This window comes from Typopeltis vanoorti, chromosome 5 (assembly GCF_054136105.1).
Source record: "Typopeltis vanoorti isolate ZY-2024b chromosome 5, IOZ_Tvanoo_1.0, whole genome shotgun sequence".
Classification (NCBI taxonomy): Eukaryota; Metazoa; Arthropoda; class Arachnida; order Uropygi; family Thelyphonidae; genus Typopeltis; species Typopeltis vanoorti.
The window spans coordinates 80,773,086-80,796,328 of record NC_143553.1 but is presented as its reverse complement, the minus strand read 5'-3'; the positions used below and the strand labels follow the sequence as shown (position 1 = coordinate 80,796,328).

General features: G+C 36.4%; 1 protein-coding gene across 1 annotated transcript in view; it reads left to right on the top strand.

Annotated features, from left to right (window-relative positions):
• The window catches only part of Gint3 (GDI interacting protein 3), a 115,237-nt gene that overhangs the window by 82,151 nt on the left and 9,843 nt on the right, over positions 1-23,243 (top strand). Inside the window, exon 6 of the mRNA XM_090393213.1 lies at positions 9,689-9,818. Within this exon, the coding sequence (XP_090249339.1) occupies positions 9,689-9,818 (130 nt within the window). The remainder of the gene's footprint in view (positions 1-9,688; positions 9,819-23,243) is intronic.

Genomic DNA, 23,243 nt, shown 5'->3' with positions numbered 1-23,243 from the left:
TCACAGTCTATTGCAAACCTACACACTATGTCCAATACATACACAAAAATTAACACCACACCCAACACAAACTAGAGGTCATCAGCACCCTCAAACATAGAGCCCTAACAATTTGCTCCAATGAGCAGATGCTGGAAAAGGAATTTGAAATTATTAGCCAAACCTTTGTTTATAAAAAAAAAAAGAAAAAGGAGAGAGAGATTACAACAAAAAAAGTTCACAAGATTCTCCACAATAATATGAAAATAAAAAATAAAAAAAAATTACAAGAATGCCATAACCATACCATATATTAGGAGGATATCAGAAAAAATAAATAGAACACTATAAATACAACATTAAGGCAACTTTCAAACCTCCTGTAAAAATTAAAAAGTATACTCAGTTCATCCAAAGATCCACTTGCCCACCTGGGAGTTTACAAAATTCAGTGCACCTGCCATCTACATTGGGGAAACCACAACACACCATCCCAATACAAAAAGACAAACATAAATGCCACATTAAATTCCTTCATTATGGTAAAACAGGCCTGTCAGACAATACACTTCAAACATATCACAGAATAAACTAGAAAGACACCATGTCCCAACACCGCACCAAAACCTGGTTTGAAAGAAAGTTCCAAGGAAGCCTGTGGGATGCTGAAATATCATTCTAATCTCAACAAGAATGATGGATTAGTAATTCCAAGAATCTGGAGGACCCATCTACAACTGATATAGCATCCAGAATATGATGGCAGAACCCCAACACGAGAAAATCTTAAGAGGAAGTTAGGGATGTATTTGATGTAATTCCATTGTAAGATTTTTTTTAAATCTCTGTATATTATTATGTATATAAAATCGTTTTATTTATGTTAATTTTTTATTGATTTTTATATATTTATTTTATATTTTCATCAGAGGTCAGGCTAGTGTAAAAGCTTAACAAAGCATTTAGATTTAGCTTACTTTAGTGTCATGTAATTTGTGTCCTGTGCATATGTATGTTTTCCTGATGATGACCTCAATATACAGGTTGAAATGTGATGTTATTTGCTTAATTGTGAGTAAAGTAATTACTCCAACTTTAGTGTTTTTACCTTCATTAATTCCACATACAGTAATCTAAGATTTGTTTTTGGTTAAATTAGTTTTTATTGCATCGTAATTCTATTCTTAAAGTGGCTTCAGAAGAAGAGATGTGTTCTCTGTAGCCAAATCTCAACAATCTGATTTTTGCAAAGGGTGATGCGAGTTATAGAGAATGTTTCTTCCATTGAATGCAGGCTAGTGATGAAATCAGCGGTATTCTTAATTTAGGAAAGTTACAAGACATTGTAGGACAGCAAATGCAATAGACCACTGGTTACAAAGGAATACTTATTCTTTTGCAACCAATGGCAAAGGCAACAAAAATTTTAAGATTTTTCATGCCAGAAAACACCTCCTCCATATAATCTAAGTGTTCTGGCATGAAAAATCTTAAATTTTTGATGTCAACAACCAGCATGCTGATGCCATCCAATGCTCACTAACAATCTGATATTTATTCGTTATACATATATATATTCCATTCTTATGAATATTTATATACATATTTATTTATACATATACGTGGGTGGTCTGAAAAGTTGTCGGCCTAACAATAAAAAAACGAATTTATAATTTTAAAATTATTTTTATTTTATAACATAATCTCCCTTAAGACTAATACATTTATTCCAGCAATGCTCCAGCACCATTATCCCATCCCTGTAGTGGTTCTCAATAAGATCTGCAAAATACCCCTCTATAGCTGCAGGTCATGATTCGAAGAAAAACGCTGACCAGCAAAGAAGACTTTTAGTTTTAGAAGTGATAGAAGTCAGAGGGAGCCAAATCTGGGGAATAGGGTGGATGTTCCAACAATTCATAGTGCAGATCCCTTAATTTTCCAATTACCAAAACACCTTTGTGGGCAGGTACATTGTCCTGATGAAACATGATTTTTTTTTCTTCTGCAAACCAGGTCTTTTCTCACGAATTTTTTCATCTAGTCTGGTTAAGAGATTGGAATAATATTCCCTGGTTATTGTTTTACCCTTTTCAAGATAATTAATAAACAAAATGCCTTTAGCATCCCAAAACACCGATGTCATAACCTTTCCTGCTGATGGAACCGACTTTGTCTTCTTTCGCGCTGAACAACCGGCTTATGTCCATTGTTTTGACTGCTGTTTGGATTCTGTTGCATAATGGTGAATCCAAGTCTCTTCCATAGTAATAAATTAACACACAAAATCAGTTTTATTCTTGTTAAAATGCTTCAAGCACTGTTGAGAGATTTTCATGCAGTGCATTTTTGATAAGCGTGGCACCCATCTTGTGCAAAGCTTTTTCATATACAATTCTTTATGCAAATTATATCCTACACATTCTTTTGAAATGACTATAGTCTCAGCAATTTCACTCACTTCAATCCACCAGTCATCCAATACCACATTGTGCGCTGATCAATGATTTCTGGTGGTGTTACACTTTTTGGACGACCTTCACGTGGATCATCTTCAAGGCTGGTATGGACACTTATACGCTCGGCAGCCCATTTCTTAATTCTCAGAAACAAAGGAGAAGAGTGCCCATAAACTTTTATGAATTTCTTTTGGCGTTAAACTTTCTTTTAGAAAGAATTTTATAACCACATGATACTCAATTTTATCCATTTCAGGGGATACAGACAACACTTTGGCTTCCAACATCTGTATAAAAAAAAATACGTGATAGAATGACTTGCAATTTCATATGGATGCTTATGACAGATGTACCAACTTAGAAAAAAAAATCTTGTCGATAGTCTTGCCATTTATGGTCAAGGCCAAGAACTTTTTCGACCACCCATGTATAAATATTCACTTTGCATAATGTATTATTTGTATATGTGTACTCTATATGTAGTTTTCATGTAAATGTTGTTTTATCTTTAATTTTAATTTACTAAATTCTTATTTTTTAATTCCTTGTAAATAGCTGTTCTCATTGGCTAAGTTTGTTTGCTGCTGTGTTAATGATTATGTTTACAGTTTCCCACAGGCTCTTAATAGCATCATGTAAGCAATAGTAAAAAAAAAAAAAAAAAAAAAAAAAAAAAAAAAAAAAGCTCTCTTTAATGTCTTTCATTCTATTCTCACTTCATGTAAGTGTGTGGTTTTGTTTTCACTCTGATGTGATAAGTATTTTATATTAAATGCTTTATTTGTCTCTAAGTTCATGTTGAATTTAAAGATTATGCTATATTAAATTGTTTTTAACATGAATGCATGGTATTTTTAAAGTTTAAAAAACATTATGTGCTATTGGTTCAAGACTAAAAGGTTCAATAAAAAAATATTGAAGTACAAGTGAGTGAGGAGCATGAAAATTCAAAAATGAATATTAAAAAGAGGAAATATAGTGAAGATTATCTTAAATTTGGTTTTTTATTTCTTGGAGATGAGGACTACTCACTCCCACAATTTGTCATTTGTAGAGAAGTGTTTACCATTAGTAGTTTAAAACCATCCCTTCTGTCTCATCATTTAGAACTAAAACACACAAATAAAGAAAAAAAACCCAGTTGATTTTAATCAGAAATTGCAGTAGTTCAAAACATCTAATTGATTTGTATACATCACCCAAAAATCAAGACAGTGAAAAAGTCAAGGTATTCCTATTTAGTTAGCTACGAAATAGCAAGCACTGGGGAAACCCATACTACTGTAGAAAATTTGATTTTTGCATCTACACAACAATTTTGTGTAGAAATTGTATGTGACATCTTTTTCAAATAACATCATTTTGTGAAATGATATGTCTGTGTTCAATCCATTATTATAGGAAGTGTAAGAAAGGATACATTTTATGTTTTGCAATTAGATGAGACCACAGATGTTGGTCATTTTAGTGCTATTTGTATGTTACTGTATTGGTCAAGTGTTACCTGAATGAAGGTAAAGTGGAGGAAAATGTGTTGTTTTTATCATCCTTTAACAGAGCATACAACTGACAGACATTTTTAATTTTGCAGAAAAACAACTTGAGTGGTCTTTGTGTTATGCAATTTGTGCAGATGAAACAAAATCAATGACAGGAAAATTTGTGAAAGAAGTGTTGTAATAGGATACCATGTTGCAGGCCTATCTGTTTGGCAAATTGTTGACAATTTGGGCAATACCAAGTCAACAATTAGCGATACCATACTGAGATGGAAGAACAGGGAGTCAACTGCAAGTGCTATCTGCAGTGGATGACCCACCACACTCACTGAACATGACTGTAGGGTGCTATGAAGAATAATATGTAAAAACTGCAATTCATTGGCCAGCATGTTGAATGTAGAGTTCGTAGCATCGACTGAAACAAAAATCTGCATAAAAACATTTTCAGAACAGAGGCTCACAACATGGGTTTCCACAATAGGACTGCACCATGCAAGCTCCACATTATCCGAACCAACATGTAACATCGTCTTCAGTGGCACAAAGAGTGCAGTGGGACAATGAAGCTTGGAAAGCTTTGTTATTGAGCAATGAATCGCACTACACATTCTACCAAGCAGATGGCCGGGAGCAGGTATGGCAGATGCCTGGTGAACATTTCTTACCAGAGTGCATATAGTGTGATGGTGTTGTGCTGTTTTTGGCCTCAGACCTCTGTTTGTGGTGCCACAAACATTGAACTTAGATATGTGAACATTCTGGACAGTGCAGTGCTTCCTGCTTTGTGGCATTTTAAAGCAAATGACCATTATCTCTTTCAGTGCATCACGTCATAAGGCTGCTGCTGTAACTTCGTAATTTGTGGACACGAACGTTGTCATTTGAATGACCTGTACAGAGCCCTGATCTTGATCCTATTAAACATCTGTGGGATGAACTGGAGCATCAGGTGAGGTTAAGGGATATCCATCCCACAACAGTCCAGGAATTCATTGCATGCCTACAGGAAAAATGGTCCAAAATTCCCATTGATTACTATTGTATGCTTGTGGAAAGTATGCCCTGTAGGATTGCTGCAGTCATCGCAGTGAAAGGAGGGCCTACATCTTATTAAAATGAGTGCCATGATTGTTTGTTCCTCACGCTATGGTGTTCCATTGACTTCTTTCCTAGCAGTGTGTGTGTGTCCTTAGCCCATCTACAGTACTAATGTATCATCGATTTATAGCCATTCATGAGTGGAAGTTGCATAAAATGAAAAAAAGTCAACATGTTTCCTTTATTTTGGGTTTGTTAGTCGGAAGATTAGTTCAAGTAACAGTGGTACTTTACTGAGGAATAGTGATTACAGAACAAAGTTGTTCCCCATTGCCTTCCTTGCCAAACAGTAGACATTCCATGTCTGCTGTAGATATGCAAGTTTACGAGGCCAGTTTGCTTTTTTTTTTTGGGATGAAACCAGAATTTCTGGGAGAAGAAAAAACCCTGTACCTCTCTCTCTCTCTCTCTCTCTCTCTCTCTTTCTCTGAGACTGGCTAACAGCTTTGATTGAAAAGCCAGTTCTTCTCAACGAGTAGACTCTCAAAACCAACTGAGCTATGGGGGTTTCATGTTTTGTTAACTGTAAAAGCTAAGCAAACATCATGAGAAGACTTTCAGGAGCATGTAGATTAATATCACAAAGGTGCAACATGTTCTCAAGGTCTATTGATAAGGTTAGAAATGGTGAAAAATGTAAAAGCAGTTAGATGACAAAAGTGACGTAAAAATTGAAGATAAGGATATTTTGAATGTTTGGAGTAATTACTTTGAAAGAGTATAGTAACAGAACATGAATAGAGTATGAATATTAGGATCTAAGCTCTTGCAGATATCAAAAGCTGACTGAAATATAGAAAGTCAGCTGGAATAGAATATATTTGATCGAAATGTCATATATATACAGGTTATGCAAGTATTTGTTATACAATGGCTGTACTGCATAATTCAGAAAGCCTAGTCAGAGGCTCTAATTCAGAAATGGAATATTAGAATTTTATATTTCCCATATATATATAAAGAGAAAGAAAACATTGTTGAGATATTTCAGGGAAATCCTACAGTGTGTTCCAGGTAGATTTAAAGCATACTTGAGAGAAGGCTTAGAAAAATTGTAAGAGAAACTTGAAAGTGTAACAAGGATCTCTATTTAAGTTGTGTTTGAGGATCTGGAAAAGTCATATGATAATGCATTATATGGAATAAGTGAAACATTATACAGATATATAGCCTGTACTTAAGATGTTAAGATGATCAATGTATAAATTAAGTGTAAGGAACTATCTTTTCCATTAATTATAAATTAGATGCCAAGAAATTAGATTGGGTAGGAGTTGGATGAGTAATTTCATTAAGCACAAGCTGCAGAAGAAAATGCTGTGGAGGGTATATAAAGGGAAAGATGACCAGCAAACTCATAAACAGTACAAGGCTCAGGCAAGAATAGTGACAGCATGGCAAGGATGGCAAAATCAGATTATGAGAAGAATCTAGCCGAGCAGGCCAAAGGAAATCCAAAAAAAGTTCTTTTGTTATGTGGCAAGTAAGAGGAAGAATGACTATGAGAGTTTAACCTTAATAAGTGATGATGATCATGAGGAGACAGAAGTGGATAAAATAGTTGAGTTACTGAGTGACTGCTTTGCAAGAGTATGTCATCCTAGTGAGTTTTTACTGCTTTAACCTATGTGACAGACACTAATGTTTAACAGAGGTGGATGAATTGGAGGTTCTTAGGATATTTCAGAATCTCAATACAACTGTGGGATTAGATGGGATATCAGCTAGGGTTTTGCAAGAATGTGCATGGGAACTGACAATACCTTTTGAGTAGGCTCTTTAAGTCTCAGTTCTGGTAGAGTTCCAAGGGAGTGGAAAGAGGGCGAAATAATTCCTTTTACATAGGGAAGGGTCTAAGACTGCAATAACAAATTATAGACCAATCAGTATCTCAGGCATGGTAGTAAAAGTACTAGAAAATTGGTCAAATAGAGAATTCAAGAATGGGTGACTAGTGGTGTGCTTCACGGTTCAGTGCTGGGACCATTGCTGTTTAATTTGTACATGAATGATATAGGAAATAACCTAAAAGGAAATATTCAGTTGTTTGCTGATGATGCGAAATTAGAGTAATAGTTAAGGCGATGCAGAAAGCTTGCAGGACGATTTAACTCTGCTGTCAGTATGGGCAGAAGTTAATGGGTGTCAGTTTAGTGTCGAGAAATGTAAAGTTATGCATTTTGAGATAAATAGATTACAAGCTGTGTATCACATTGATGGCACTATACTCCTGGAAATAGATGAAGCTAGAGATTTAAGGGTGGTGGTAGACAGAAAGTTAGTTTAGAGGACATATTGCTAAGGTATCCCATAAGATTACTTAGCTATTGAAGAACACATTAACAAATTGAGATAAGGAAGTTGTTCCTTTTTATAAGGCCTTGATACTCCCTTATCTGGATTACTGTGCTCAAGTCTGGTCTCTGATTTCTTTGGAATGAGAAGCAGTGGAGAGGATTCGGAGGTGAGTCACCAAGATGGTGAGTGGCCTGTGGAATGTTCCCTCTGAGGATATATCGAAAGTGTGTGGATTTGCAGAAGTTGGTTGATAGGAGAAAAAGAGGGGATGATAGAAACATTTAAGTTGCTTAAAGGGTTTTATAGGATAGATGCAAGGGAAATGTTTCAGCATTGGCTGGAGGGACCAGAACTAGGGGTCATCCCTGGAAGTTGAATAAAGGTGTGGCTAGTTAGGGGTGTGTGGACTATATTTTTTGTTTGGAGAGTTGTGAATGAGTGGAATGGGTTGCCAGGGTCGATTGTGAGTGCTTTGTCTCTTAATGGGTTCAAGGAGAGGTATGATATATTGAGGCACCTGCAGTGAGTCTTCAGACTCCATGAAGGTGCCAGTATAATAATATTCTTGGTTTCATCCTTTATCCGAATATAAGCAAACAAAGTTTGTTCATGAAGTAACCTCATGACTGGGCTACTTGTATATGGAGACTAACGACTTCACATCAATTTGCCTTAGTAATTCCATAATGCATTGCGCATATCCTTACGGACATGCATAATACTATGCATTCTGGTAAGGGCTATTACCTAGACTGGTTTCAACCTTTATTTGATGTCTCATCAGTGGGAGCCATACCCACAAGTAATACCAAGACTGAAGTAATGCAGAAGGCGGTTAGCCTAGCGATTGTGCACTTTGCAACCATATGGCTGGGGAAGGAGTGTCCTAGGTTCGATTCCCATAGGTGACGTGAGGAGCTGAAGGATCTTTCTCAGCCATATCCAAGTTAGATGGTCTTGGGCATGGACAGCAGGGTTCTTTATGTTGATATTATGATAACATAATATGTTGTTATGTTATCATATTATTATATGATAATATATTATTATCATATAATAATATGATAAAAGCTGTTGTCATTGGTAGTCCATTGAATAAGTTTATATAGAATAAGAGTGCTTAATTAGAACACTGAACTACCGGTATATAAAGAAAGTGTTAAAATCAGTTTTATTGTTTGGATCTGAGAACTGGGTTAGATGTAAGAAAGTTGATCAAAGACTATGGTCACCTAATTCTGAAAGAATGAGGTAGGATGATCTGCTAAAGTAAAATATCTAAAAGTAAGTGAAATTTTTACTTTCACAGAAAGTTTTCAACCACAGATATGCAAGGTATGGGAAAATTATGAGAGTGAACAGATTAATCAGTAGCAGAATCCTATTAGAGAGAAGGGAACTAGACATTATTGTGGTGGCATGATTACTTAAACAGAAAGGGAGAGGAAAGTTTGCAAAACAACTATTTGATGCTTAGATGGCACTGAGAAAAATCAAAGCCTAGGTGGATTGATATAGTAAGAAGTGCCTTAAAAGACTAAAATGTAAGATCTGACAAGAAGTAGATTAATTTGAAAGAATGCTGTTGATAGAATGCAAATATTATATAAACTTAACTATGTATTACAATCCTGTACATCCATTGAGAACATATATCAGGAATTTATTAATGTAATAATTATTTACAAAGAGAAATACATGGGGTTTATTTGGCCGTAATAAACCTAATATATTTCTCTTTATAATTGATTTTTATTGGTAGAAAGCAGGACCAGCCTTCTCTATAAAGGGGCCCAGGTGCAAGAAACCTTTTGGGGCCCTAAAATATTTTTCAAAGGTAAAAATTAAAGGATTCGAAATAAACGTATTGTAAAACCTCTTACTTGCAAATGATTTTGGCACAAGAAAACAAAAAAAAAACATATTCGAAATATAACAGGTTAACATAACGTTTACTGAACACAAAACACTAATATAATAGAGAAACACAAAGGTATTATTACTGGAGGTCCTAAAATCCTGTTGATGAAATCCCTTTAGTTATAAGCAAAATTAGAAGAAGAAAAAAAAATAAAATAAAAAATACGTTTCCACAAATGTGTACCGACTGTGCCCACTCGAACATGGGGCCCGGGTGCATTGCACCCACTGCACCCCTGAGATGGCCGGCCCTGGTAGAAAGGCTATGTAATCATATGATATTTATTATAATTTTTTCATGTTAATATTTGAAGTTCATTATAATTATCTATTTTCTGATTGATTCCTCATCCACCTAATTCTGAAAGAATGAGGTAGGATGATCTGCTAAAGTAAAATATCCAAAAGTAAGTGAAATTTTTACTTTCACAGAAGTGAGACTGCTGAACTAAACTTACAGTTAAGAACAAAAGCTATGAGAGAAAGGGATGAAATAAAAGAATCGAGAAGATACAATTACTCTCTAATTCGTATTCGATTCCCTGATGGTATAATTTTACAGGTATGCATAATTTTATGGATTTGAATAAGATAATCTGTGGTAAAATATTCTAAATATATATATATATATTTTTTTTTTTTTTTTTTTTAAATTGATTTTCTTCAAGAAACTAAACAAATGTGAATTTTAGATGTATGTAATTTTTATTAATTCGAAAAATAACAAAAATGAAAATAATGTTTCATGCATCCAAAATGTGTCCTCGTACTTTATACATTTTTTGAAGTACCAGTTGCACAGGCTCTTTAATCTGCTAATCTGGTTATATTCTAGAAAATACACTTGAAAAAATATTTAGTATACTGGACATTATCTACATCACTGAAATGTAAAGATCTAAAAATAGCTGCTAGTGTAACTGCAATTTGACTTCATATTAACCCATGTCAAATGTGAGCCTCATTATGGATCTGGCTGCTGTACTGCCTTCCATATTTTCACTGTTTTATCAGAGTGGGTATTATATGTATGAATATTTACTACATTGAAATATTTGAATATATGGATGCAGAATCCATTTTACTCATATTTGTGTGATATTGTAAAAATGTGGATATAAAACATATATATTTTTATATGCTTTATATTAAGTAGATAAATGAATTGTTTCCAGTGCATATTTGAAATTTTTTTGAGTGTTTATTGTAAAACTAATCTTGATGCAAGCAGATTTAATAAATTTGTATGGTTTGTGCATTGTGTGTGTGTGTGTGTGTTATATTGCATTTTATATTGTATGCGTTGTATGCATTTAATTAAATGCCTCCGTAATGCAGTTGAATGATGGTACATTGCATCCATCAATTAGAAAAAAGTGAGTTTAATTCGCATCGTAATGAGAGGAATCTTTATTATATGGGCTATTTCAATTGAAGATGAGTTAGCCGATCCCATATGGAGGAGGGTAGCAGCCCCCCCCCCTAGAAACTTCAATTTTTCATCCCACATACAGTCAAAGCAGCCATGAGAATATATGCAATTTATAGGCAATATATACTAGTTGTGGATGGCAGAGGGTGCTCTGTGTTAATGACAGTAGTGTTGGGCAGTTGGAGGATTAAATAAGAGAGATGGTGTAGCCACAGAAGTTTAGACAAAAAGAAAAAATTATTTTCTCATAAATAAATAAATAAATTCCGTGTGATGATACAACGTTCCGCCTTTATCCGGGAGTTCACTGTACCATCTAGACCTACAAATTTTATCCGGGCTCCGGAACCGGCATAGGCTGACGATTCAGACCTATGGCTGGGTCAGTATTCCTGATTGTAATCCATGCGTGTCCTTGGACTGGTTTGCCTGCTTGCGGGATGAAAAATACCAGATAAACTGGAGGAAAAAACACTGCTGCCCATGCCCAAGACCAGCTAACTTGGCTATGGCTGAGGAAGATCCTTGAGCTCCTCACGTCGTTGACGGGAATCGAACCTAGGACACTCCTTCCCCAGGCATATGGTTGCAAAGCGCAAAACCACTAGGCTAACCGCACGGACATTTTTTTTTTCCTCTTGGTACAGGACTTATTATAAATCAGATAGTGATAGAATTATGGGTGCTTATTTTAGCAGCTTGCATATTTTCAGGCCTTCTCATTCATTTTCTATTCAGATGTCTCCCTTTGCACCAGCACTTTATGCCACTGATGCCATCTGTTCATGTCTCTAATCTTTTCCAGGACTCTCATATCTGTGGTCTCTAGTCTTTATCGTGTTTTATTTCTAACCCAGCTCTCAGATCCATAAGTTAAAATTGATTTAAACACTGTCTAGTATATAGCCAATTTAGTATTTTGACTAATTTCTCTCTTATTCCATATAAATTTATTCAGTTGACTTCCTACCATACCAGCTTTGTTGATTCTGTTGTCTATTTCCATATTTCGTTTACCATTTTCATTAAAAATCGTGCCTAAGTAGCTGAAATGTTTTACTTGTTCTGTAGGTTCTCCATTCACAATGCAGTTGATATTTTCAATGCTTCTGCCTATTTTCATTGTCTTTGTCTTTTTATTGCTGACCTTCATACCATATCTATTACAACAGCTATTCAGTTTAGTCAGAGAATCTTGCAGACTTGTAGAGGATTTATTTAGAAGTATAACATCATCTTCCTGTACTTCCTGCAATTCTAACTGCTGACATACAACTCAAAGACTAAGTATTGTTTGATATAATTCCTCATTGACACCATATAACTGTAGCGTTTTGAATAGCTTTTCTCTTGGCATTTTGTCATATGCCTTTTCCAGATCTACAAAACTTAAATACAGATCTTTGTTATATTCCCATAATTTCTCAACTATTTGTCGTAAAGTGAAGATCAGATCCTGACAGCCTCTATTTGGCCTGAATCCAGCTTTTCTTCCACAATTCTTCTCAATCGTTTCTCAAGTATACTTGCATAAATCTTACCAGGAACACTCAATAGGGAAATATCTCTGTAATTCCATGTCCTGAACAGAAATCCAACAGGTATTTGCCATTATTATTAGCTTTGCTCTTTTCTCCAAATTTTCCCAAATATTTTTGTATGTCTGACAATCATTTCCTATTCTGCTATTTAGATCCCCAACAAGAACCAGCTTTTCCTTTTTCATTGTGTCAGTTACTTTCTCTAAAGTCTCAAAAAATTCCTCCACTTCTACCATAGTAGAACCTTCTGTGGGACCATAGGCACAAATAAGTTTCATTGTCCAGTTTCCCATTCTGATATTTGCCCACATCACTCTACTTGATATTGCTTGTCATTGAAGATGATTAGCCTTGTATTTTGTGTTCAGTACTATAGCTACACCTTCTATTCCCTGATTGTCATTGTTTGAATATAACATTTTGTATTTATTGCTCAGAAAAATCTCGCCAGATTTTGCCTTTTTTTGTTTCAGTCACCCCTATTATGTTGATCTGGTACTTATTCAGTTTCTCAGCTAGCTCCATTTCTTTGCCATTCAGGCTTCTTATGTTGATAGTACCGATCTTGAAATCTGATGAGGTTGAGTTTGGGTATGTTTCAGGATTTGTTCTAGTAGCTGACTTTTGCGTTTGTGCTAGTTCCCTGGTGTAAACAACAGGGTCCTTGTTTAACCGGGCAATGCCCCAGCCAGCATGAAATTCTGTCATGCTGTACCATCATTTTATATTTTGTTTAAGCCAATAAGAATACAATTTGGTTGGCTAAATTCTAAATTGCCAGCCCATCCTCGTTTGTTTAGTATCCAGGTTGATACCTAACAGGGTGCACCATGAGAAGGTGAGGATTGGACATTAGGTCATAAGCCTTGGTCGGTTCTTCGCATTCCTTTAAAGGCTAACTGAGAGGAGACTATGATAGTCTCCTCTCAGTTATATAGCTTTGACCCTTAAGCCACCCTTCTAGGTAGTTTAATCGCACATCTTTCCAGCAGTACACCATCTTTCTCAGTTTACAGAAACTCACCCACACAGGTAGATACATTGACTTTTCCATCATAACCCCCCCCCCCCCAAACATACAGTATTATAAAAATTCTTGTTAACATAGTCAACCTCTAATGACCCATCCTTCCTTAACAGTTAAATTTACCTTTATTTGTTTCATCCTATATAATGTTCACAGTGCCTAAAAAAAAATTAAAATACTTGTTCCTCCTGCCTTTCCACAGTCCTCTCAACATATAAATAACAGTAACACATTGCTAGTTCCTATATCCAGTGCACCTCAGAAAGAATAGCTAGTCTGATGAGCAACTAAAGCTGGTATCCATCAGTATAAACAGCCACTTGACCAATAAGGCAAAGCAAAAGAGAGCAAGTGATGCAATTAAGAATGTGTGGGTAAGAGATGGTAAATTGATTTTTTTTTGTCTATATCTGTTTTGGACCTATCAAATATGCATAAAGATATAATAAATTTAGCTTAATCCTTTATCCAAGTGTGAGCAAACAAAGTTTGCGCCTGAAAGTATCTTCAGGACTAGGGTAAGGTGGTACAACACCAGGGCAACTCGTTGCAAAGGTGGAGCAAGCTACCAACACTCCTGTCTCAGTATCTCCTATAATGCAAACACATCTCCTTGTGGATATGTCTAATGTTATGCATTAAGGGAAGGGCCACTACCCAGACTAGTTTCGACCTTTATTGAGGTTGGTAACTTGCTCCACCTTTGCAACAAGTTGCCCTGGTGTTGTACCACCTTACCCTAGTCCTGAAGATACTTTCAGGCGCAAACTTTGTTTGCTCACACTTGGATAAAGGATTAAACTAAATTTAATACTCTAACCAAGTGAAAAATAAACTTTCAACAGCTTTCTCTAAATCCAGAGTAATTTATTAAAAAAAGGGTGGCACACCATTTGGCAACTTCTATAGGTAGAGATGACCTGCGGATGCTTCTGCCTGGTATCTCAGCTTGGGCCTGGCTCCCACTGAAGAGACCTCAATAAAGGTCGAAACTAGTCTGGGTAGTGGCCCTTCCCTTACTGCATAACATTAGACATATCTGCAAGGAGATGTGTTTTGCATTATAGGAGATACTGAGACAGGAGTGTTGGTAGCTTGCTCCACCTTTGCAACGAGTTGTCCTGGTGTTGTACCACCTTACCCTAGTCCTGAAGATACTTTCAGGCACAAACTTTGTTTGCTCACACTTGGATAAAGGATTAAACTAAATTTATTATACTCTAACCAAGTGAAAAATAAACTTTCAACATGCATAAAGATGTCTGCATATATAAGGAACTAGAGAAGAACAGAGATCTGCAAGTTGTCCAACTGTGTCACACAGACTATAGATAAGAATATACAAAAGAACATGCAGATAACTTATTATATCTATATATGAATGCTAGGAGTATCAGAAGCAATGGGGTAGAGTTTGTTGCCTTGGTCAATATGTTTGGACCTCAGATTGTAGGCATTAGTGAGACCTGACTATCAGAATCAGACATATTAACTGATATTGAGTGTGAAGGTTGCAGTATTTTTAGGAAGGATGGATAAGAGAGGAGGAGGGGGCATGCTGCTAATGATATTGGATGACATGAATCCAGTTAGTGTTGCAACCTAAGATTGTAATACTAGTAACAGTTTTTCATATGGCAGTGAGTGTGAAGCCATCAGGAGTGAGTTGGAATCTAACAAGATCAAATACATAATGGTTATTGTTGTTAGTGAAGTGGGTTGGTTTCTAGTGAATGTATCACCAAATAAAGACGATGGGTGCGAAAAGAGTAATCATAATGGGAGATTTAATTATCCAAAACATTGATTGGTTAGCAACAAATTCTCATGAGAAAAATGAAACTGGATTTATTGAGCTGTTGCAAAACAACTTTCTCAAGCAGCATATGACAGAAGGAACTTGAGGTCGAAGAGTGTTAGATTTGATTATAGTGTCAGAGGGTGTTTCACTTAAAGCCATAACTATTCTTCCACCAGTTGGTGACAGTGATCATGTGGTACTCACTTGGGGAGTAGCTAAGATTATGAATGTTCCATTCAGAAAAGGTGACATGCTGAACTACAAAGCAGAAAATTATGACCAACTGAGGGGTGTACTGAGTTCATTGCAATGGTATCGGTTGCTGGATGGGAAGAATATCTATAGTGTGTAGGAAACATTTAAAAAATTCTTAAATCATGCAATATCGGAATGTATCTCGAGAGTTCAAAGAATAAATAGGATAGGAGTCAAATGGATGTGCAATCTTATCAAGCAAGAGATTCGTAAGAAAAGGATGATGTCGAAGGAATACCATGTGCATAAGGATGATGTCTGTTATGAAAATTATAAGCAGCACGACAGAAGAGTTACAACTGTTGTACAGAAAGCTAGATCTGAGTATGAAAAGAAACTGGCTCTGCAAGCTAGACCTAACCCCAAAGTATTCTGTTGATTCACTGGAAGTAAAAGAAAGAATGAATATGAAAGAATAACTTTACTGAATGTAGGTGGTGTGAGGGTGATAGATGCAGAAGAGGTTGTTCAACTAATGAGTGTCCATTTTGCTAAAAGCTATCAAAAACTGGCATATACAATGTTGAGCTTAATGGATGAAGAAACTCAGGTGTATGAGGAGTAGGTATTAGAGTTGTTGCACAAACTGAATAAGAATTCAGCAGTAGGGCCCAATGGGATATCATCTCAGGCTGAAAGAGTGTTCAGCTGAACTGGATATTCCTTTAACTAGACTATATAATTTGAGTATCAGAACAGGGAAGATTCTGCAGGAGTGGAAAGAATGTATGATAATCCCATTGCACAAGAATGGTGCAAAGAACTGATGTAGCCAACTATCGACCAATCAGTATCTTAGGAGTGACAGTGCAGATTTGGAAAAGTTGGTGGGGGGGGGCTCACATTCTGAAATGGATTGACAGAGAAACTACGCTTTGCAATGAACAGCATGGGTTTACTGAGGGAATGTCATGTTTGAGCAACATGCTCACATTCTATAATAATGCTACCACTTGAGTTAGACAAGGGAATGGATACACCTTTTGTACTTTTGGATTATGCTAAGGCTTTTGTGAGAATATCGCATGGAAGACTGTTGCATAAATTGGAGAATGTTTGATCTGGATTATAAAATATTATGGATAAAAGAATGGCTGATTGACAGATATCAAAATAAGTCAGAGAGTACAGGAATACACTCGCCAGTATTTATAAGTTGCCCTAGCGGGATCTTATAAGAGACACAATCCGTATGTTCGCTTACTGTTGGTCTGTTTTGATAAGATTTCACTGGCCTGACAGCAGTTTCTAACTGGTTAGTTTTCATCAAAGACCAGGCAGAAACCTTAAGAGAGCAAAAAAACTCTTTCAATACTAAGGAACTTGAAATGTCGTAGAGGTTTATTTTTCATAAACAAGCTCTCGGTTGGTGCGTAAAAGTATTTGCTAAAATAAAGAGCCAATAGGAGGCGAATATATGGACACTTGGGCATAGCGATTGCGTCTCCTATAAGGTCCGCCTAGGGCAACTTGTAAATGCCGACGAATGATTCCCATAACTCTCTGGTTAAATTTCATATGAAACTTGATAGTTTCTGCTTTGACTTTGAAATAATGCTGAATTTAATATCCACTTGATTTTTATACATGTAACTTAAGTCGTAATATTTTTGTCAAAATTTCAGATAAAGTATATCATGTTATATTTGTGAGATTTAACCATAATATGAATTAGCTAGTCTCGTATAGTCATTAGACATGTGAAGTCATTAGCCTCTATATACAACTAATCTAGTCGTGAAGATACTTCACATAAACTTTGTTTGCTTACGCTGCATCTGTAATTTAATTTATAACCAAGTGAAAAAAACTTCCAACAACTAGCTCTGGTTCAGAGTATTTTAATAATAAGGTATGGCACATGGCACAAATTCTTGTAGATAAGCTTATACATTGGTTAGACATAGGTTCGGATTTTTTTAGGAAATGAAAACGTAAACTAGATAATTAATTATAAAAACTTTAATAACTACCTATATTTCGACAATATTACATTGCCATCTTCAGGGATCACAAAACAATATGTGTACGCATGCACTCACACTAAGCAAATGAGGCTGAAGAAAGGCAACAGAAGTCGATTCTAGAGTCCTAAAGAGTGCCCATTAGTTGGCTAAATTGGATTATCTTGGCTGTTGGGCTGATGATCTTAGAACGTATTTTGGGGCAGTCTCATGCATCCAAATTGGTCGAGGTTTGGAAAGTTTTTTAGAGCTGAGCAGATTCAAGGAATAGTCTTTCATAGTTGTACTTGCTGTAGTGTAATAAAATTGCCTTCTTCCAGCATTTACTGTGGTGGAGGTCCAAAGCATGGTCAGCAAGTCCTGAGTGGCTGTGATGGTGGAACCAGATGTAGTCCTTGTGTTCGGATATCCTGATGTTGGCTGTCTTACCTATTTGGCTGTAGTAGGACAGTTTGCAACTGCAAGAGACCTAGTATACTCCAGGTTAGTCTAGGGAAAGTGACTGGTCTTTGGTGGAGCAGGTAAGAGATACCGATTTCTTAAGTGTTTTGTAACTGGTTGTGAGGTCATGGAGTATACTAGGTCTCTTGCAGTTGCAAACTGTCCTACTATTGGGTAAGGTGTAAAGGATATAGTCAAGTTCAGTAGTTAGATCATTGTTATCTGAACTGATTAATTTCCCTGTTATATAGAATTTTTATAATCCCATGTTGTTGAGGGGGGGGGGGCTGCTGGTGAATGTATCTACCTGTACGTGTACATTTTCTGTAAATGGAGAACGCCAGGGATCCATCAGGCTGGTATGTAATCAGAGTGTCTATGAAAGGGAGACTGCTGTTCTTTTGGCTTTTTCTTCTAATGGAGAACACTTCATCCATGTAGCATAGCCAGACAGTGGGTTTACTTGGGACAGAGTTTAAACCTTTCTTCAAAGGTCTCCATAAAGAAGTTAGCCAGGGATGGAGAGAATGAAGAGCCCCTCTTATCTGTTTGTAGAATTGTCCTTGTCATACGAAATAGCCTGAGTTCATGGTGAACTGAAATATCAGGAGGAAATTTGGCTTGGATGATATCTTTGAGTGAGACATTTGGTGAATAAGGAGGAGACAATTCACAAATTAACCCCACTCCCTCCCTCCGTGTGTAGAGGCTTAAGTGGTGTGAGAACATCATGTTGGAGGCTTTAATGGATTGCATACGGCACTCAGAAAGGATTAAAAACAGAATTTAATTCTTCCTATATTTCGTCTCAGTCAATGAGACATCTTCAGGGATTACAAAAAAACTAATGTAACATAAAAACAAATAACAAACAATACTAAGCCCAACCACATGGGAGACACTAAAGTCCTATCTAGGTAGAGCCCCTAAGGGGTGCTCCACCTAGATAGGACTTTAGTGTTGTAGGTTGTAGGTGGCCTGGAATGTAAAGTGAGACCTCTGGTGATAAGCGTTTCCCACATCCTATATTAGGAAGCTTAATGCAACCATATTTGTTAAGATTTGGTTGATTCCTGAGAGCTGCTGCTGATTCTAAGAATAGTCTTTCTCTTTTGAATTTGCTGTGGAGCATGGTGGTTTTTCTCCATGAGATCCTGTGGGTTGTATCCAAGACACACATCCCACTAGAACATGACCCCACAAAAACACAAGTTAAAAAAACTTGCTTAAAAAAATTGTCTTCCTGGCCCCCGGAAATCGCGAAAAAACTCGAACCTTTCCGTTCCCATCCCCCCCCGAATATATGGTTTACCAAAAATCCACAAATCCAATTTCCCTCTAAGACCTATAGTAGATGCCACTAACTCACCTTGCTACAAACTGTCAAAACAGCTGGCCAACTCTCTGACCCCCCCCCCTCAATGGACTTTCCACATCCTATATAAAAAACTCTACCCATTTCAAAAACCCTCGTAGAAAATTTAATCTTAAATAACATAGACATATTGGTAAGCTTTGACATCTCATTGTTTACCAATATTCCCTTAATTGATACCTTAACACTCTTAAAAAATGTTTTTCCTTCTGACTTCTTAGATCTCTTTTCCTTTGCCATCTATTCTGGTTATTTTTCTTGGAAGCAGATAGAAGGAACAGCCATGGGTCCCCCCCCCTTGCCAATTTTTATATGGAAGATTTTGAAAAACGAGCCTTAGACTCAGCCCCCCCTCTCAAACCTTCCATCTGGCTAAGATATGTAGATGACATGTTCTCTATTTGGTCTCATGGCCCAGACACATTAGAAGCCTTCCTCAGTCACCTCAACAGCCTACATCCAAGAATCCAGTTCACAATGGAAAAGGAAAAGAACAATTGCTTAACCTTCCTAGACACCTTAGTTACATGCCTCCCCAACGGTACACTTTCCTTCATGGTATATAAAAAACCCACGCACACAGGCAGATACATCCACAAATGCTCCGACCACCACCCTGCTCAACAATATGGCATTATTAAAACTCTTACCAAGAGAGCCCACAATCTTTGTTCCAGTGGAACTGCCCTTACAACTGAGCTTGACCACATACACAACACTTTCCTCTCCAATGGCTACAGTGATCACAGCATTAGAAAAATAATCAGTTCCTCCCCCATTCCCTGGTCTTCTCTTCAAAAAAAGTTTAGAAATGCCGTCACCATACCCTACATCTGTGGCACATCTGAAAAAATATCCAAGATTTTAAAAAATACAACCTACACATAGCATTTAAGCCCCATCGCAAACTTGCTACCCTCATCTGCTCTACAAAAGATCAGCTCCCTCCTCTCTCAGTGCCTGGAGTCTATAAAGTATCCCATTCCTGTAAACTGGCCTACTTTGGACACACAGGCAGATCAGCTGCTATCTGTCTGGAGGAACATAAGTCATACATCTGCAAGCACGACTATGGTCAGTCAGGCTTGGCTGACCATGTCTTGGATACAACCCACAGGATCTCATGGAGAAAAACCACCATGCTCCACCACAGCAAATTCAAAAGAGAAAGACTATTCTTAGAATCAGCAGCAGCTCTCAGGAATCAATCAAATCTTAACAAATATGGTTACATTAAGCTTCCTAAGATTTGGGAAACGCTTATCACCACCATAGGTCCCACTTTACATTCCAGGCCACCTACTACTGCCCTTAGAGGGTGCTCTACCTAGATAGGACTTTAGTATCTCCCACGTGGTTGGGCTTAGTATTGTTTGTTATTTGTTTTTATGTTACATTAGTTTTTTTGTAATCCCTGAAGATGTCTCATTGACGACGAAATATAGGAAGAATTAAATTCTGTTTTTAATCCTTTGAGTGCTGTATACAATCCATTAAGCCTCCAACATGAAACTCCCTCTCTCCTTTCATAGCTGTGAGATTACTCTAAATTTATCACCATTTCATATATGCAGAGTACACGTGAAAAATTAACAAAAATCCTAAGGAAATATGACCTGACAACCAGTTACAAACCACATAAGAAATTGGCATTTCTTATCTGCTCCACCAAAGACCAGCCACTTCTCCTAGATCAACCTGAAGTATATCAGGTCCCTTGCAGTTGCAAACTGTCCTACTACAGCCAAACAGCCAATATCAGGATATTCGGACACAAAGACCACATCTGTTTCCACCAATACAGCCACTCAGGACTTGCTGACCATGCTTTGGACACCCACCATAGGATATGCTGGAAGAAGACCACTTTATTACACTACAGCAAGTACAAAAGACTATTCCTTGAATCTTTCATAGCTCTAAAAAAACTTTCCAAACTTTGACAAATTTGGGAAGCATACATTCTAAGATCATCAGCCCAGTGGCCAAGACAACCCAATTTAGCCCACTTGGGAGGGCACAGTTTAGGATTCTTGAACTTGCATCCAAGAAACCTTTCTCTGAGGCATTACCTTACTTTTGAACAATTGATAACCCTCTATAGGTCAAAAATTCACCCATCTATTGAATACCATTCTCTCATCTGGTTTTTAATAGTACCCTTAAAAATTCTTGATTGGATTCAGAAAAGCTCAACAGTTTTGAACTGTTTCTTATACTGCATGTTTGTAGCCTTTCATGGATAAATATCATTAATGAAATTAACTTTTTTTTTAATGACTGGCACTGATTCATTTCGCTATTTTTTTTTTCCCCACACAGTTCTGTTTCTGTATTTTTATCAGATGTTTTTCTCTGGATTACTCTTGAGTTAGCAAGTACTCTCTCTCTCTTTCCCTCCCCTTTCATTCCACTTGAAATTCCAATTAAGACATTCAGGAGCTGGTTCCTATCCATATTATTATGACATTAAGGATTCTCTGTGTATTTGAAATTTTTTCGAGTTTTCATTTCTATCTGCAATAAAAGTTATATATATGCGAAATTTCTTTTTCGCCATCGTCAACTAAATAATGAAGATTCTACTATCCCCCAGAGCTTACATCGCCTTGCCTTTCATTAGTTCCCTCTCCCCCAAACTGGCTAAAATTTTAAAAAAGTTCAACATCAAAACATGTTTCTCTACTTTTCCTGAACTCCGTTCTATTCTTAGTCAACCTAAAGAAAAACATCACCATCTTCAGTTCCCAGGAGTATACAAGATTATTTTTAATTGTGGAAAACTTTACTGTGGACAGACTGATAAATCTATCCTTCTCCGTGTTGAAGAGCACAAAAAAGATATATCCTGTAACAGAATTTGAGCCAGCGCTCTCGCCAGCCACATCTTGTTCTCTATAAACTCTGATGAAGGCTGGCAACATCAAATAGACTGGTCTCAACTTCTAATATTCACAAATCATCACCATCATGCATATCAAGGATTTAGGCCTAGCATGGCCTGTTCCGGCCTTAGAAGTCATCACTGAATCGTTTAAGAGGACATCCTGCTTTTCTTTTTTCTAATGGCTTGTACTTTAAGGCTTGTTTTGGTAATCTTTCTGTTTTCATTCTTTGAACATGTTCCATCCATTTATGTTTATATTTTTTAATTTTTTCTATTACTGGTTCTTGGTTTAATTCTTTCATAATTTCTTCATTTCTTTTGTGATCAAATAGGGCATACTTTGCAGATTTTTGCATAAACTTCATTTCTGCTGTTGTTAATCTTTTGTTTTTTTGTTTTATTGTCCAGATTTCGCTTCCATACATTAAGACTGGTAGGGCTAATGTATTGTATATTTTTAGTCTGGTTTATTTTTGAACTAGGTTTGGTTTAAATATAGAGTTAATTACACCTGTTATTTTTAAATATTTTGCAATTTTTACGTTTATATCTTTTTCATTTTCATACGTGATCATACATCCAAGGTAGTTAAATGAATTCACCTGTTCTAAGATCTTGTTATCTATTACTATTTTAGTTCTTGCTGGATCGTGTCCTTTAAAGGCCATAGTTTTTGATTTTTCTGTTGATATTATCATACCATAATCTTTAGATATCTCAATTAGATCTAAAATAGCTTTCTGTAAGTTATCTTCAGAATTTGTAATTATTATTTGATCATCGGCAAAGAGGAGAGTGTTTAAGTTTACTGTAGGAGAAAGTTTAATACTGTGATGTAAATTTTTATTCCATTTTATTATTATTTCATTTAAGTAGATATTAAAAAGAGTTGCTGAGAGGGGACATCCCTGTCGGACCCCTTGGTTTATCTCTCTCGTATTTGATAGCTCATGATTTAATCTTATTTGTATTTGATTATTTTTATATATACTTGTGATAGCTTTTAGGATATTATTTGGTATTTGTCTTTCTTTTAATATGTTAAATAATGTTTCTTTAAGCTGTATAACTGAGAGGAGACCTCCACATAGCCTTTAAAGGAATGCAGAGAACCGACCAGGGCTTCTGACCTAATGTCCAATCTCACCTTCTCGTGGTGCACCCTGTTGGGTTTCTATTTGGATACTGAACGAACGAGGATGGGCTGGCAATTTGGGATTTAGCCAACCAAATTGTATTCTTATTGGTTAAACCAAAATAAAAA